This window comes from Haemorhous mexicanus, chromosome 28 (assembly GCF_027477595.1).
Source record: "Haemorhous mexicanus isolate bHaeMex1 chromosome 28, bHaeMex1.pri, whole genome shotgun sequence".
Lineage (NCBI taxonomy): Eukaryota > Metazoa > Chordata > Aves > Passeriformes > Fringillidae > Haemorhous > Haemorhous mexicanus.
Genome location: NC_082368.1, coordinates 2,704,605 through 2,721,619, shown reverse-complemented (window position 1 = coordinate 2,721,619; position 17,015 = coordinate 2,704,605). Strand labels below are relative to the sequence as shown.

Sequence of the window (17,015 nt, the reverse complement as noted above, 5' to 3'; positions counted from 1 at the left end):
CATGGGTCAGCTCTCCTGATCCAACAGGCAGAACTACACACTTGTCCACACCTACAGCCACCAGACACCCACCAGAAATCCAACACTTCCTTCCCAGCTCTTGTATCAGGCTTGGCCAGGGCCTGTCAGTCCTGTGCATTCTGTGTTCTCTGAGAAGACCTTGAAAGGATTTTCATGTGGTCTCCTCTCCAGGCTTTCCAAACAGCCAGAACACAAACAGGCTGCTTGTCTGCAATAGCTCCATGGGCAGGATCTTCAGCAAGCAATAATGTACACAGTGCAACTGTGGTACAGAGAGCAGAAGATTTGTTTGATCTGACCCCAGAAGGCTCACCTGAGTCCCACTTGTTCACATTCCCTGACAGTACAGCCATGAATTCCTACCACTGTTTGCTTCTGAAAGGGATTTCTGTTTTATGTTCTGAAAATTTGTTTAGAGACAAATTTGTTCTTCTCCTTTGCTTTCATCTTATAAAGTCACAGGAAGAGCCCTCTATTCCAGAAAGTAATGGGCCTTAGCATTTTTAATGAATGTTTAATCTGGAATAATGCAATCTGAACCAAAAGGAAATCCTTCTCTCTCCTTAACTGAGCCCTCAACAGTATATGCCTGGAGTATCCTACAGTAACACTAATGGTTGGTATTTTATGCCATTTTGATGTAGTTGTATTCTCAAAACTACTAACATAACAACAATATAGTATATAATATATAACTCACATACATATATAACATATACAATATAGAATTATGGTGAAATATAATAATGCATATCTTAATGTATGCATGTCACAATGCATTTTGTAGCTCCCAAAGGATTTCAAAACCAAAAGAGGGAGGTTGCTTACATCCTGGAAACTTTGGCTTCAATTTATTATTTCATCCAACTTGAAAGGGACTTTGATTCATAGGGCCCAAGATCTTTTACTGTCAAACATAATTCCAGAATCTATGATCAGCTCTGAAAATACCCTGTCTTTAGCTATAAAAAGAAAATCACTGAACACATGGAAAGAAGAGGTCTTACTCCAGAATGGTTAATTTGCATTCCTTTGTCCCTTTGGAACTGGAAGTGCCCTGAGATTATTCCCAAATACACATTTATTCCCATGCAACATATCCTACAGACATGGAGAGATATTAGACAGCACCCAAGGCAGTGCCACTTCTTTCTAGAAGGAGAGCAGGAGGTTTTAGGGATGTAAAGTAACACGGGATGTTCTTGCTTCACTTTAAAGACATGCAGACATCTGAAAGCACAGCAACAATTCCTGAGGGATGCACCTGATACTCCAGGATAACATAGATCAACATCACAAATTTTTTTGCACCCCCAGCATTCACATTTCCATAGAAAGGCTTGGGGTGACAGGCACCTTTATTGTTCATGATGGAATTCCAACGAAATGTAGGAATAAATAAGGCTTCTTATAATCCCTACTCCCCACATTGCTCTTTTCAGAACCCTGAAACGACCTGGCAGCCAATTGTCTTTCATTCCAGGAGCTCTTGAGTATGAAGCACTTGTGAGAATTTAAGCCTAAGGCTATTTCACCTCCTTCCTGCTCTGTCCCCAGGGCAGTGGAATTCCTTACCTGGGCACACTGGCAGTGTGCTGCCAGTGTCAAACAAGAACTTCTCCAACCAGAAGTTACAGATCTGTCTCAAAATTCCTCAAAACCACTGGGAGCTCCTCACTGAGCTCTGCATTCCTGCCCCAAGTCAGTCAGTGAAAGCCCATTGGAGAATTGGACACTGGACAGTAAATTTGGGCCAGACTGCTGCCCAAAGTGGGAATAAGTTATCACATGCTAAGCAGTGCCCTGCTGGTGTTTGGGGATCATGGAATAATGGTGCTGTGCCGAGTCAGCCCAGTTGTTCCTGGGAAACCTTCCTGAGCAGATCCAAGCTGAGGGTTTGGCTTGAAAGCCTGGCTGGATAGTGATTGTATTCAAGGGATTATTGCAGCTGAAAATCCTTTCAGTGAACCCAAGCCTTTAAATTCCCTTGTTCTCCCAGACATTAATCTTAAATGAAGTTTTAGGAATAAAGAAATGTCACTTACTTGGTAGAACTGTGAGAATCGTCCCTGGTCCAGTTGCTGTCGTCACACTGCTAAGACTTATTCCAATAACTCACTCTTTTCTCATGGTGTTGAAAAGTGCTGTAAATCAAGAGATGGATCGCTAGGTAGTTGGCCTAATTATCTGTGGGTGCAAGTCCATGAGAGCATCCAGAGGTACATTAATTCTCTAAACGGAAAATGGAAAAAAATTACTTGATTAGTTAATTGATTTCAGTTAGCTTAATTGAGTATAGCATTTTCAACTTCTTCCTTTCTTCCACCTTTTAGAACCTTCATGAATTCTTTTATGTATCCAGGATAAAAGGAAATATATAAAGGATGTTCTACTTCTCTTCTGCATCATTAGAGTCACCCATCTCCTTTCTTTCCTAAAATACCTCACCTTTAGTCCTTCTTTGGGTTTTTATACTGGTCCTTATCCTCTTTATATCATTGTGGTACCCCCAGCCCCCCATACACAGTGAGATATTTCATTGCCAAAACTTCTTCTGTTCCACTACACAGAATTTTGGATTGTACAGGCAGTCACATGACTTCTTATGTGGTTTGAGATCCAGTGTACCACATGAAAAAACACCATATGGCTTTCAAGGAAGGGTCTAAAAGAGTATCTGAAATCTTGAGTTGTATATGAGAACTTGGGAATTACATGACACCTCTGAAAAGTCAGAGTGAGTTAAACTGGATAGAAAGCAGGAAAATAATCAGTACACTTTTTGCTATTTCAAAGCATTTCTGATAATTCTTCGGACTTTCTGAAAGCTGTCCCTTTTTTCCCCCTTTGTTTCAGTGCTCAGAAGCAGGAGGAATGTGCTCTGTGGTCTCTAAGAATTTGTGCCTGGGGATCATTCAATACCTTAGAAAGTCTTCATGGCATTTTAGGTAAGAGGTCAAAGTAGGTAAAATTGTACTTTTTCGTGTAGAAGCACTGAAACCTTGGGAGTGAGGATCAAAGAGTGAAGGGTCTTGTTCTTTATGCATCTGCTCCTGGCTGCTGTTGGATCTGAAATTAAAAGGAGCATTGTTCTTCCCAAAATCTTCCTCTGTGCTCTGAGACAAAGAGAAGAACACAATGATGAACTTAAATGGAAATTTCTAAATGCAGAAGGTTCCTGCCCATTTGCTCAAATGGAGCTGGTTATCAAATGTCTAAAATTACTTGTCTGTGAGAGCCAAGGTCTCAGGTTGAATGGTCAGGAAATTGGCCTGGGAAAATTAGGAGGGATTTTCAGATGTTTGAGTAATTCTGGGAATCAAATTTGTGCATGTGCACAGAGTTGGATAAGGAAAAATAGATGAGATAAAGCCACCATGTTTTCCTCCTTCAAGAGAAGGGAGGGAGACAGTTTGTGTGTGGTGGTTCAGTTGTTTTCAGTCACTGTGGTACGTAGTTCTCACTGTGCTAGGCAGTTCTACAAAAACATTTGTGGGCTTTTCAGTGCCAGGTGATGTCTCCTCTTTCATGTCTTTGTAGTGCTGCCTTTTGTTTTCCTTTCCCTCTACACTGCTCTACTTCTGAACATCTAACACTGTTCAAGAGGATTCCCTAAGCTAAAAATATCATTATCATCCTTATTTTTTTTTGTCAGATTGAGTAGTTAGTATTAATGTCATTAAAATATTGCACTGATTGGGATCTGGGGATAAGTCTTTCAGGCTTTATAACTTTATATCAATTTTCATTCTGTATTGCCTAAGCCCTTCTGGATCTTCAAGCACATCTGTCCTTAAAGCCTATTTGCATGACAAAGAAAAAAAAAATCTGTTAATGTTTAGAAATTGTTCAGAAGATATTTTGCTTCAGCTGATGGGTCTTTCATTGACCCTCTTTGCATTAATGATCTAAAGATTCTTATTTACTCAGCAATTTAATTTTTGTATTTCTTACATGAGTTCCATTTTTATAATGGTCATATGAGTTTTGTCCCAATTAGATCAGCAGATCTTTCCCCTTTTTTTTTTTTTAATCTTGTGAACTGATTATTTGACCACTGAGGTGGCCATTGTTTGGAGTTTAGATTTATTTGTATGTGCTTTTCAATGAGTTTCTGGGTGGGGAACATCTGCTTATAGTTGACTGAAGCTGGCTTTTAACTTGATTTTTATGTTGCTTTACTAATTTTTAATAATGGTAGCTTGGAATTGTATACCTTTTTCCTAAATGTCAGATGCAGTTCTAAGCCACAAATGGCATCATTTCATTCCGTTTCCATTGTTGTTGTTCCCGAGGACAGAGGTGTGTTTCTCATCTTTAATCAGTGATTAGAACATCAGGGCTACTATTTCCCATTGGTAACTGGGATATGTTCATCAGCTGTTCCCTTGAGTGTGTCAAGTTCTTTTCTCTTCCTTGTTGCTTGAGTCCTGCAGGAAAGCTGGAGAATGTGCTGGCGTGATGTTTCCAGTCAGTTCAACCCTTGGCATGAAAAAGAGAACAAGCCCTAAATCCCTCCTGCCCAGGCCTGGGCACACACAGGTGCCTCTCACATCTCCTGCCCTGGCTGGCAAATCTTCCCAGAGCAGTGAGACCTCACCCTGCTCCTCACTGAGATCTCCCGGGCTGTTAAACAGCCCCTTCCCATTCTGAGTGGCCACAGAGAAACACCTGTGCTCACAGACACCCACAAGCCCCACATGCTGGCATTTCGTTGCTTTAAAAGCTCAGTTCCGCCTTTCTTTTTGCTATCAATGTCCTGGAGCAGTGTCTTGGTTTGAAAGACAGCTGTCTGTCATGGGAGGTGAGAACCTCTCTTGGAATGGAAAAGTATGATCCCCTCCCTCTTAATTATTATTATAACAAAATATATAAATATAAATATAATAATAAAAATATATAGATTATTATATGGGGCTTCCACACATACATATAGGGAAAGGAATAACAATCCTTTACTAAAAAATACATGTATAACAACTCAAACACACAGCAGCACCAATCAGAACCACACACCCAGTACCGGCCTCTCTTGGCCGCAGTTGCTTTCCCCTTTGCTGCAGTTCCGGGCACAGCCAGCAGGGCCGCCGCTGGCTCCGTGCCAGGCAGGGCAGGTGCGATGGTTCCCGTGCCTGCAGGGGGCGCTGTGGCGCCAGCTCGTCTCCATCATGAGGCCATGGTGGCCCAGGCAATGGAGGAGAGGGGAGGTGGCGCCATTTGCAAAACTCATGGGGAGCGGCTGGTCTCATTTCCTTTGCGGATGATGAATTGTGCTGTAGGAGGAACCTTGGAGAGGCGAGATGGAACAACAGATTGGGTACACCTGGGTGACAAGCAAAGTGTAGCAAAATCTCTGAATTTGTGTTGGGAGCCATGGGGATTGGGCAGCCACAGGTTGTAGAGTTTAAGTGTAGCAAAAAGGCCAAAGCAGCGGCAGAAAACTGAAGGGCTAGCCAGTGGTAGCTAGCCTCCCACAAGCAGTGCAGGATGCTCCCTCAGGGGTCCTGGGCCTCCAGGAGTGTTCTGAAATTGTCAGTGTGAATCCTTCCTGGGTGCTGACAGTCACCAGCAGCAGGGAACACGCTCCAATAAAGGGGAAGACCTGCTGAGGGGTCTCCCTGAGGCTGATGGTGTTTCCCTGACTGAGTCAGTAGAGCTGCCCCCTGATCCAGCAGGATGGCTCAGTGCAGGGCTCCCCTAGCGGGACACTGACAGAGTGGTTGGGCACAAGGGTCTCGGCTTTTCTTGGGCTCTGGGAGAGAAATAAACACTGGGGGACAAGTAAATCTCCTCACACTAAGGGTTGAGGAAGCCTCCTGCTTTCACACGACAGTGACAAAAAGGGGAATTTTGGCAAAGCCTGGAGAGAATTGCCTGACCCTCTGGCATCTGTAACTCCTGTTTGGGATGCCTCGGACACTGTGCTCAGGAACAAGCTCATGGATGCACTTGCACAAGTCTCCTTAAGTCTTCCATGAAAGCCTGCACTTGTAAAGAAAGAAAGGAATGCAGAGTGCTCACAAGAACAGCACCTGTGTTTATTCACATGGAGCCAGAGCTGGGAGTGCAGGGAAGGAGTTTTTCATCATGTCCTGGGAAACTCCATCTTAGCAGTGCAGTGTTTTCCCTTCCCGATAAAATTATTGACTATTGTTATGTGTTACTGCAATGTTGTTGTGAGACTCCCTATACATCATGAAGTATCCAAAGGTTGTTCCATTCCACTGTTCCATGTTAAAACTGCAGTTACCATTGTATTTCTTTGTCATGGTTTAACACAAAACTGCTGGCTCCTTTGCCCCCTCATTGAACTAGCAGAGGATTGGAAGTGTAAAAGTGAGAAAATTCATGGGTTTAACAGATTAATAAATAAAGGAAACACTGCATATGTGAGCAAAGCAAAGCAAGGAATTCATTGACTACTTCCCGGCCACAGCCAAGAGTTCATCCCATTCCAGAAAGCGCGAGCTCCATCCTGCTTAATGTTTACCTGGAAATACAAATGCCATCAGTCATTATGCCCTCTTTCCTCCCTCTTCCTGATCTTTATATACTGACCATGATGTCCTATGGCCTGGAATCCCCCTTTGCTCAGCTGGGGTCAGCTGAACCAGCTGTGTTCCCTCCCAGATTTTGTGCACCCTCATCTACTCACTGGTCGGTGGAATGAGGAGCAGAAGAGCCTTGACTCCATGTAAGCACTGCTCAGCAATAACTCAAACATCCCAACACTCTTTCCAGCATAGATTCAAACATAGTCCCATTCCTGCTACTATGAAGAAAATTAACTCTACTCCTCGCCTTTTTCCTGACCCTATTCCAGTCCCTGCCCCTGCCTGTCCCTCTCCCCTCCCGGGCTGAGCTCCTGCCTGGCCATATCCAAGGCTCCATGGGAGCCACAAAGGAGCTGAGCAGAGCTGCCCTTCCAGTGTTTTGTCTTTGCTCCAGGGAATTCAGAGCTGGGAAGAGCTGGTGTAGTCTGGGCCTTCAGAAAACCAAACGCTGAGGTAAAATCTCACTGTCTCAGGCAGGACTCATTCTTCTAAGCATCAATATTGCAATTAGCAAGGAGCAGGACTTAGGAAAGAGGGCTGGGAAGTGCTGCAGAGACCAGAGCAGATATTCCCCAGCTGTCCAAGGCTGAAAACCAAGGTTTGTCCCTCTCAGCTGGTGGGGGACAGGTGGTGGAACAAATATTGACTATGCAGACAGTGCAGGACCCCACATGGGAGTAAGTGAATATGGCCTGACCAAATCTGTGACTTCATGGAGATCTCCCATTGGAGCAGGCTCCTGGCAGGAGCTGTGGTCCCATGGAGTGAGGAGCCCACACCAGAAGATGTTTTCTGGAAGGACTCGTTCCCCACAGAGGAGCCACAGTGCCATGGTCAGCTCCTGAAGGGCTGCACCCCATGGAAAGGGCCCACTGGGCTGGAGGAGTTTGAGATGAACTGCAGCCAGAGGGAAGAATCTGCACTGGAGAAGTTCCTGGGGAAATGTCATCAGTGGGTTGGACTCAACACTGAAGCAGGGGAAGAGAATGAGAAGGAAGAAATGGCAAAGAAAACATGTTTTGAAGTGATTGCAAGCCACCTTCACCATCCTTGTGCAGTGATCAGGTGGAGGAGATGTTTCTTGATTTGTTCTTATTTCTCACTAAACTATATTGATTAGGTTGGCAATGACATACATTCCTATGCCCAAGTCAATGTGTTTGCACACGATGGCACTGCTGGGACATCTTCCTGTCCTTATCTGGAGCAACAAACATAATTTGTGTATTTTTCCTCCTGTCCAGTAGAGGAGGGGCACTTAGACAGTCGCTTGCTGAGCCCCTGGAGGCCAACCAAAGTCAACTCACCACATCTCAACTCCATCTCCCCGGTCAGGAGCTCTGTAGTTGCCAGCCAGAGCAATGTCATCCCTGGAGATGTGGCTTTCCTAAACAGCCTGGCTGCACCCACCACAGCCCTCTGGAAGCTCCAGCAACACATTCCCACCATTCCATGGCTCTGCAGCCAAGGCACTGAGGAGAAATGAGACCGTGCTGGACTGGAGCCCAGGCAATGTGCACCAAACCTGCACTTCCCCAAACTGCAGCCTCTGCAGTTCCCAGGACAGATCCTCCTGCACCATCAATGGCACCAGCCCTTCCAGCAGCCCTCCCTGCAGTGCCTTTTAGTGGCACCCAGCCAGAGGGACGTTTCCTGCACCTGCCATTGCCTGACAGGAGCCCTGGGGAGCAGCTGCCAGAAAGAAATGCTGAGAGATCTGTCTTGCCCATCTACTGGTTTTTGGTTCACTCTCCTGCAGAGCTGATCCAGGGTGATTCTTGCCCGACAGTAGTAGGTTGCAGCATCACCTAGCTCTGCTGCCAGGATCTGGAGTGGGAATCTGTTATTGAACTTCTCATCTTTTATCTTAAACCGACCTTTGAAACCTTCTCCATAGGTGCCATCTTCCTTGTAAATCCATTCCTGAGAGCCAGTTGGGCCCTGACGGTACCATGAGATGGAGTAGTACCTCATAGAATCGCCTCTCATGCGGCACTGCAAGGTGACTTGATTTCCCTCTCGCACAGAAACTTCCCTGGGCTGCTCCAAGGTGGCTGCACCAGCAAGTGAGACTGCTGCAGAGAGTGAGAACAACACACACTTACTGCAAGATTCAGCAAAGGTTAGGGCAATGCTGATGGTGCTTTGGACGGGCACTGGACCTGTGGAAGGACAAAATGCTCCTCCTTGAAGCCAGCTGACACAGATGGGCAGAGCTCGTGGCAGCTAGCCAGGCTCATAAGGAAGGAAACACCACAGTTCCCTCATTTTCCCTGTCAGACAGGAAGCATTTTCTGCTTTTCCCAGAGAAGCAGAAAGGATTTGAACCACAGAGAGACAAATCCCTTTATCCTTGCCTAGACAGGATGGTGAGGCACCCATTCTCCTGTTCCTGAAGCTGCTCTGGGTAAGCACAGCAAAGACAAAGGGCTGTCCCAGGCAGTGGGGCTTGTGCCCTGTGCTGCCATGCCCCAGCTGGTCTGTGCCAGAGGGGCCGCAGTGCCCCAGGAGCAGTGTCCAGTGCCAGGGCAAAGCGCTGGGCCCCGAGATCTGAGTGCAGCAGGGAGGTGCCCTGCGTGTGCCCAGGCTGCAGAGGAGGCAGCTGGCATGGAGGTGCCCAGCTCAGAGGCACAAGAGGAGCAGGGCTGCTCTCCCCGTGCTCCACAGGCATGGCTGGGCAGCTCCAGCCGGGGCACAGCTCTGGCTGCCAGCACTCAGCACAGCTCCCAGAGCCCTGCAGAGCCCAAGGCCACACTCAGCTACTGGGGCCATCAGCCCTTGCCTTCACTTACCTACAATGGGCAAGAAGCCCACGCACAGGGCACTCCACATGGCCAGGCCCGCTCTCAGTGGCCTCTCTCCAGCTCCTCTGTGCCTGCACAACAGCTCTGCCCACACCTGCCCTGCCTGGGCCTCTGTCACTGCTCTCAGGCCCAGTCCCTGCTGGTCCCTCCCTCTGCCTGTGACAACACTGAGGGGGAGAGGTGGGGCACCAGGAGCAGAACTTGAAGCTCCTGGTGCCCTCCTGGCTGTCTCTCACCCTGGGTGGTCCCCATCTTTCTGTTAAGCCTTCTCCATAGTCACAGTTTTTGTGATCCTGTGAAAGAGCCTCGGGCTTGCTTTGGAGGGGCTCAGTGGGAGCACTAAATTGGGAAATTCCATTCCTAAACCACAACAATTAATTTGACATCCAGTGTGGGGCATGAAGGGCTGAGATGAGAACAGATCTGCCCAGAGTGGGCTGGAGACCAATCTGATCTCAGCATTAGTTGTATCAGGTATGGAGCCACTGGTGCCAAGGCTGCTGGGGCTGTTCCTGTGGCTGTGGGACCTAACCCTGTGTATGTTCCCAAAGGTGCTCCCCAAGATGATATTGTGCAGGGCTGTGGGCACTGAGAAGGGGATTGGGAAGAGGACAGAAACTCTCAGCCTCTGGAGGTGGCTCCTGTCAAGTGTTAGAGAAAGATAATATCCCAAGGATGATCTAGTAGTGCTCCCAGGCAGTGGAACTCCATGGCCAGAGACTCTATTTGTCATCAAAATAAAACTGTGTGTGCACAGTGCTGTTAGAGGTGCCCACATAATGAAGTCTGGGGTGTTTCTACTCTGTCTCCTTGCAGGTAATGTTTCAGTACAGGTCACAAAAGAGGAAGTGCCCTGGCTGTGGGAGGCTTTGGCAAAAGCCTGAAATCGACTAAGGCCCTCCCTAGAGAAATCCTACACTTGTCATTTATTTTCAAAGCTGTGCTTTGGAAAGACAGACATTGCCAGGAGCTCTGCTCTCCCCATTCATGAATATTTTTGCAGGGGAAGATCAGGTTCCCAAAACTTTAGTTCAAACCATTTCTGCTGTCTTAAATATAAGGCAAAAGAAAAAGAGGAATTGCCTTACGGTCAGGTAATTAATCATCCTGCTAACGACTTTCTGTGATGGATATGCCCATTTCAGCTCTTCCTGGCATATCCTGAGTTCTTCCACACACCTTTAAGTGGATGAATTGCTCATAGGAGATTTTCAGAAATGCAATAAAGATGATGTGCTGAATGCAATCACACATAGTTCTCCTTCCTGCACCCAATCAGGGCCCACATCACTCACTGCATCCTGAATAAGATCCAGATAAAAACAAGTCTGTAGCTGAATTAACCTACACATTGTGGTGCTCACTTGGGTGAGCCTTGGGTTTCCTCCTGTCATTTTCTACATGCCACTTTTCATTACCAGCATTCCCCCCTCCTTCAGTATTTCCTGATGTTTGGAAAAGAGAAATGCTTATCAGAGAATTCAGCAAAACCACAGTTTCTCACCTGTGAATCCAAGGCAAAATCTGACAGAAACCACCATTCTGATCACAAATCAGGAATGGGGACTTACTAAGATATTTAGCCTGATTTCTACAGAACACCAGCAGGAAGCAGAGTTGTCAGACTGCTGCAGTATTTAAGACTGAGGTTCCTAAGGAATTTTGAAAGAAGTGCTGCAAGTGCTTGACGTATTTTACTCCATTTCTTCTGTTACAAATAACTTTCAGCTCTAACCCAGCTTTAATTTGAAGTTCAAATGAAGCTTCTTTGAATCTCACCTTTGTTTTTCAGCTCTTTCAGCTTCCCAGTCCTGGTCTTTCCAAAGCCTCTGTATCACTTTGCAAGAGTTTCTAACTTTTCCTGCTGGCACGGGCAGAATGCAAAAAGAAGAGCAAAGAAGTTTTATTTGTGGCATGACCAGGCACAACACTTCTTGTGGTGTTTGGGTGGTTTCTTTGGTTGGTTGTTTTTTGCTGTTTATCTCCTGTTTGAGCTCTTTGCTGGATTTCATGAATTTGAAAATGTTGTGAGAACAATAAACACTTTGGCCAGAAGGTAGCAGGAGAGACCAGAGAAAGAAGTTCAGTTTACATCAATAGATCTAACATTACCAGAAATGTTTTGGTATTTTGGGACACAAAACAGACAAGTTAGATTATACCCAGCAGATAGGGTAAGGTGATTAGTAGATTGTACTTTTAATTCTGTATAAGACAGCAGAAAGATTCAGTGGTACAAAAAGGTATTTAGTATTGCCCATTGTCATGGAGTTCTCCATGATGTTTTCCCATGTAACCTCTTGGAGAGAGCTTTATTTTTTCAGGATGCTGTTAATGTTCTCTGCCACTGGAGAGAGCTCTCACCATTTTGACTTGCTCACCAGGGCAGTTGTCAGATATCACACTCTTTGTGTGACCACTAAGGGGCAGGAAAAATAACATGCTAGAGGAGAAAATTTTCCTCAAAATATTTTAAAGTTTTACTGAAGTTCACATTTTGGCTGGTCTAGTCACCGAAACCGTGGGAAAAACAAAAAATCTCCCGCAGCATTTTTTAGTGTTAGAGAATCAAGGCATTACTTTATTCTGGACTAGGTGTGTAACAGAAATAATGTCATCCACACATTGCATGGGTTGTGCAGAGAAAATCCTTCCAGTACAAGTTTTCTTGTACTTCTACAGTCAAAACCCAGGGAAATCCATTGGATCAATACTCATTGCTCCCAAGTTCCACAGTTTGTAGTATTTGAATTCCTATTGATCCCTTCACCTTCGATGTTATTTTGGTTCTCATTCTTGGTTCTCTCATTGACCTTTTTCCAGACCAGGTGTCTCTGACCATGCCGGGTTGATGTTTGGAGTTGATGTTCATTAATGGTCATTATCTTTTGTGTATCTTCTGTGCTGCTCCCACTCTGCTGGGAGGTGAAGCTCATCAGGCCTGGAGTGCTGCAACAGTCCTTTGAAAAGAAACTTCAGTTCCTTTCCCCCTGGGCAAAGGTGAACAAAACCCCTGACTAAAGGTATATAAAGAAATTTTGAACTTGTTCTCATTGTCCCCAGTATGAGAAAGGTATCTCATACATGCAGAAGGATTGAGGCTGGAAGGAACCTCTGGAGGTGGCTGGGTGTCCCTGCTCTAGCAGGACTGTCTGAAGCTGTTTGCCAAGGACGATGTCCAGGTGCTTTTGAATGCCTCCAGTGACAGTGGCTGAACCCCTGGAGATTTGCAAACGCTGTGAGCACAATCAAATATGGAAACAAATTATTCTCTAGGAGAAGAAAAGTAGCACTAAAAAAATGTATTGTACCAAAGAGTTCTCCTTATAATTATCGCCCAATATTTTGGAATCAGGACAATATTGTTTTTTCAGATGTTGGGATAATTCCACATGCAAATATGCTTCTTTTAACAAAGGGCATTTTAATGACCTTTCCCTCCTGTCCATCTGATTCCACTGGTTTTGTCTGAGGGAGTATTCTCAAAATAGAAATCTGCCAAAGAGATTGGGAAAAGGTGTGGAGTGCTTAAGAAAAAGGTTCTGGGTGTCATTGGAAAATCAGGATAGAAATATTGGCGAACAGCTCCCCCTGATTGATATTCCAGAGGTAGAGTGCACTAAATGAGCATTTCACTGGATTTGCATTTGCCATGCAAATTTCAAAAAGCTTCTGCAAGGGCTGAGGCTCTTCCCTGGTGTCTTCAGGGCCTGAGGGTCTGAGCTGAGCAAGCTCAATGCACCAACCCTTGCTGTGCCCTGTGCAGAGGTTCTCTGAAAGGGGATGAGCTGGGGAAGGTGTGGGCTGGGCTCTGTTAGGGAAGAACCAAGTTGCTATGGAAACTATCACTCCATCAAACCTCCCCAAATTATTTTCTCGCGGCCCCTTCCTCCTATCCCTGAGTGCAAAACAACAGCAGGGGTTTCTTCTCTGCTGACAGGAGCATTTTCCTCCCTCGTGCCTTCAGCCAGGACTCTCCTCACTGAAGCTCCTGAATGTGCCAGAGAGACCCTTCCCTGTACAAAGTCTGCAAAAGACAAATTCAGCCAATAGGAAATCCACATTATTAAAGCTTTATTCCTGATCCCAGTAGGCTTTTAGGATAGTTGGATTTCAGCAATTCTATCCCAGCTTAACAAGAAAAAACACAGAAAACCCACAGCATTTTGGCCTAGCACAACTTTATTTTTGTCACCACTACAGGAATCTAAAATGGACGTGCAATCCATTTGGCAGAAAAAATGAAGACTTAATCAAGAAATGAACAATATCTGGTTAATTAAATCATTCCAGATTCTACAGAGCTCTTCTTTTCTCCAGTACACACTTTTGGATATTGAAACTATCTAAAACGCAAATCTATGAATGGCAGCTCCTGGGCTGGAATTGCCTCAGCAGCGCTACTCCAGTTCCACAGGCAGTAACACAACATGCCTGGGAAAGGTGCTTTTCAAAGGCCATCTATCTGCAGTGAGCACTGGAGTTTTCAAAGCTATTGAAGCAGGTTGGACACTGTGTGCAAATGCCAGGAGAGTGGGGGGATCTACTTAGCAGGAGGATGAGGATAAATCCACTCTCCTCAGTGTTCAGAGAAGAGGAAACAGCAAAAGCCCTTAAAACTCTTCAGTGTAAATCAGCTGGCCAGGCAGGAGTGAACAGTGTTGCATGTCTTCAGGGGAAGGTGCTGCCTTGTGTCCTGGGTGGTCTCTGTCAGCAGCTCTGGCCCTGCTTGTTCCACCCCCTTGGGCTGCTGGTTCACGTTCTTTCCTGCTCTTCTTCAGGTTCATTCCACATGTCTGGAAGAGCAAAAGGAGGTTTAAAGTACATTTAATTACATTGAGCCTAGGAACCAGTGTTTGAGAGCTGTGAGCTCCCTTACCTCAGAAAAGAAACAACTTGATGCTCATGAGGGCATTGAAGGCTATGCTCTTTGCCAGCAGGACTCTCAAACCCAACACAGCCATGGACAGCATGTTCACTCTCTGCCCTCCAGCATCTGCTCAGTGACCAGAAAAGAGGGGAGAGATCATGGTCTAGGTTTTCATGTTGTGATCTTGGCAGGAAGTAGAAAATCCACAGGTGACATTTTCAGGGAAAGGAAGAGCAGCAAAGGAACAGCCGAGAGAGAACATGGCAACAACAGGGGAGCAACCTTGGAGCAGCAGCTTGTGTGTGCTGAATGTGTTGTGTTCTGAGTCCTCTGCCCTGGAGAAAATACATTTCCATGCCTTTATCCCCAGAGAGCAATGTAACTTCACACCCTGTTTGGTTAACTCACCTGGTGCTGGGGGCTCTGTGCTGTTGCAAACCCTGTCACTGGCCCCTGACTCTGTTCTGGTTCTGTTTGGTTCCCCAAACCCTGTTACTGGTTCTTCAGCCTCTTCTTCTGTAGCACAATAAAAAAAAGGAATTTTTAACTATATCCACATTTTATAGAGGATAAAAAAAATGTTTAGATGACATTTCTCATAGAAAATCAAAGGAAAGTTCAGAGTGGGCCTCAGCTGGTCAGGATTAATTGTGACATGAATTTGAAGAGACAATTTCTCCATGAAGATGCAGGAGACGGAAGAAGTCCTGCATGCTTTGTTTTACTATTTGAATGACCTTCAGGACTAAGAGAGTAAACCCACGAAATAAAGCACTTCATTTAATTAAAAAACCCTCACAACATACCCCACCTTTAATTTTGTGTTGGTGTTGGAAGGGCTGTTCCAGCCTATGCTGCAGGAGGTGTGCTGATACAGGCTAAAGTATTAAATCATAAGGAAATTCACATTTGAATGAAATAGATTATATCCTTCCTCTTCTCCCCAGAAAAGTATCTCAAAGTAATTAAACAGTTGAAAAACCATTTCTTTTAGATGCATTGAAACATCTTTCAGCTCTCCCTGCTGAAACACCAAATGTCATTCTTATTTCTGCTGGCTGCCCAGGGCAGTGCTGTCCAGAAGGAGAACACCAAGCCCCCCACAGGCCACTGTCTCCAGAAACAGGTGACAGCTGTGCCACCAAACTGTACCTGGCTGTGCTGTTATCGTGCGGTTGTCGAACTGGGCCGTGCAGGTCACCTCTGTGTCTTCTGTCACCCTGACCACTTTAATTGCACTGTACAAGCCCTCTGACGTCAAAATGGATGTGCTCTGCTCATAGACCACCTCCTGAGAGGGCATCTCCAAGCTGATGTTCTTTGTAGGGGAGTTCCTTGCCAAACAAGCTGCGTTCCCAGAGCTGCCACCTCCTTCCAGTTTCTTTGATTTCATCACAATGACTTGAGGGTCAGAAGTTTTTGAAATGTCTGCAAAGAAAAGCAAGATTTGGACAGGATTGATTTTACTGCAGGCTTGCCCGGGTGCTGAGTGACCCAAAATTTACATGTACTCCATCTGTGATGAACTTGTAACATTCTCATTTACTGTCTTTTATGTCATTATTCGTTGGCATTAGAGGTACAAGTAACAAAAGAAGATTGCTTAAACGTGCCACCAGCTGTCTGACATGAAAACTATTGGTATCAAAAGAATTTAGCTGCCAAAAAGTTATTTTGGTACCATGATTTGTTTATTAGAGAAAATATGTGCTGCTAGGTCAGGTTATATCTGGAGAATCAAGGGTGATCTCAAAAACCAATGTCAGGATTTAACTCAGATTAGCAATTTGAATTAGACTAAAACCATGGAACTGAAAAGGAATCCTCCAGCAGCCTTCCTTGCCAGAAAGGGCTCAGCTTATGAAAGGCTGTCAGACACATCCACAAAGACTGACGGGTCTGCTTTGACAGGAGCATCCTGAGGGGTCTCTTGGGTAAAGAGAGGTGCATGAGGCTTTTCATTTTGTGTGGTGTCTGCCTTGCAGGTGGGTCAAGAGATCCCTGAGCTCTAACATTTTGTTCATCCCAGGGTACAGATGGAAGTTTGATCAAGGAGCTCTGATTTTACACCCTTTCCCCATCAGCCCCATGCCACTGCTGAGGAACTGAGGTGAAAGCCAAACTGTGCTCTGCCACAACTTCATGGGTCAGCTCTCCTGATCCAACAGGCAGAACTACACACTTGTCCACACCTACAGCCACCAGACACCCACCAGAAATCCAACACTTCCTTCCCAGCTCTTGTACCAGGCTTGGCCAGGGCCTGTCAGTCCTGTGCATTCTGTGTTCTCTGAGAAGACCTTGAAAGGCTTTTCATGTGGTCTCCTCTCCAGGCTTTCCAAACAGCCAGAACACAAACAGGCTGCTTCTCTGCAATACCTCCATGGGCAGGATCTTCAACAAGCAATAATGTACACAGTGCAACTGTAGTTCAGAGAGCAGAAGATTTGTTTGATCTGACCCCAGAAGGTTCACCCGAGTCCCACTAATTTGTATTACATGACAGTACAGCCATGAATTCCTACCACTGCTTGCTTCTGGGAGGGATTCACCTTTTATGTTTATGTTCAAATTTAATTGGACAAAATGTTGTTCTTCATCTTTATTTTCATCTTATAAAGTCACAGGAGATGTCCTATATTCCAGAAAATAATGGGCCTTAGCATTTTACATCAATGTTTAATCTGGAATAATCCAACAGAATATGCCTGGAGTATCACACAGTGACATTAATCGTTGCTATTTTATGTCCTTTTGATGTGGGGA

At 45.4% G+C, this 17,015-nt stretch overlaps 1 protein-coding gene across 3 annotated transcripts in view; it reads right to left on the bottom strand.

Moving 5' to 3' along the window:
* LOC132339030 (Ig heavy chain Mem5-like) overlaps positions 1-17,015 on the bottom strand; it is a 28,362-nt gene that overhangs the window by 3,018 nt on the left and 8,329 nt on the right. Inside the window, exons 5-8 of one of the 3 annotated variants that reach the window (XM_059869074.1) lie at positions 15,402-15,677; positions 14,658-14,765; positions 14,259-14,375; positions 13,544-14,175 (exon numbers count right to left, since the gene is read on the bottom strand). In XM_059869074.1, coding sequence (XP_059725057.1) covers positions 14,260-14,375; positions 14,658-14,765; positions 15,402-15,677 — 500 coding nt within the window. In that variant the 3' untranslated portion in view covers positions 13,544-14,175; position 14,259. Of the gene's footprint in view, positions 1-2,066; positions 2,254-9,367; positions 9,563-13,543; positions 14,176-14,258; positions 14,376-14,657; positions 14,766-15,401; positions 15,678-17,015 lie in introns of those variants that run through there. The other 2 variants (XR_009489591.1, XR_009489592.1) reach the window with 2 other exon arrangements.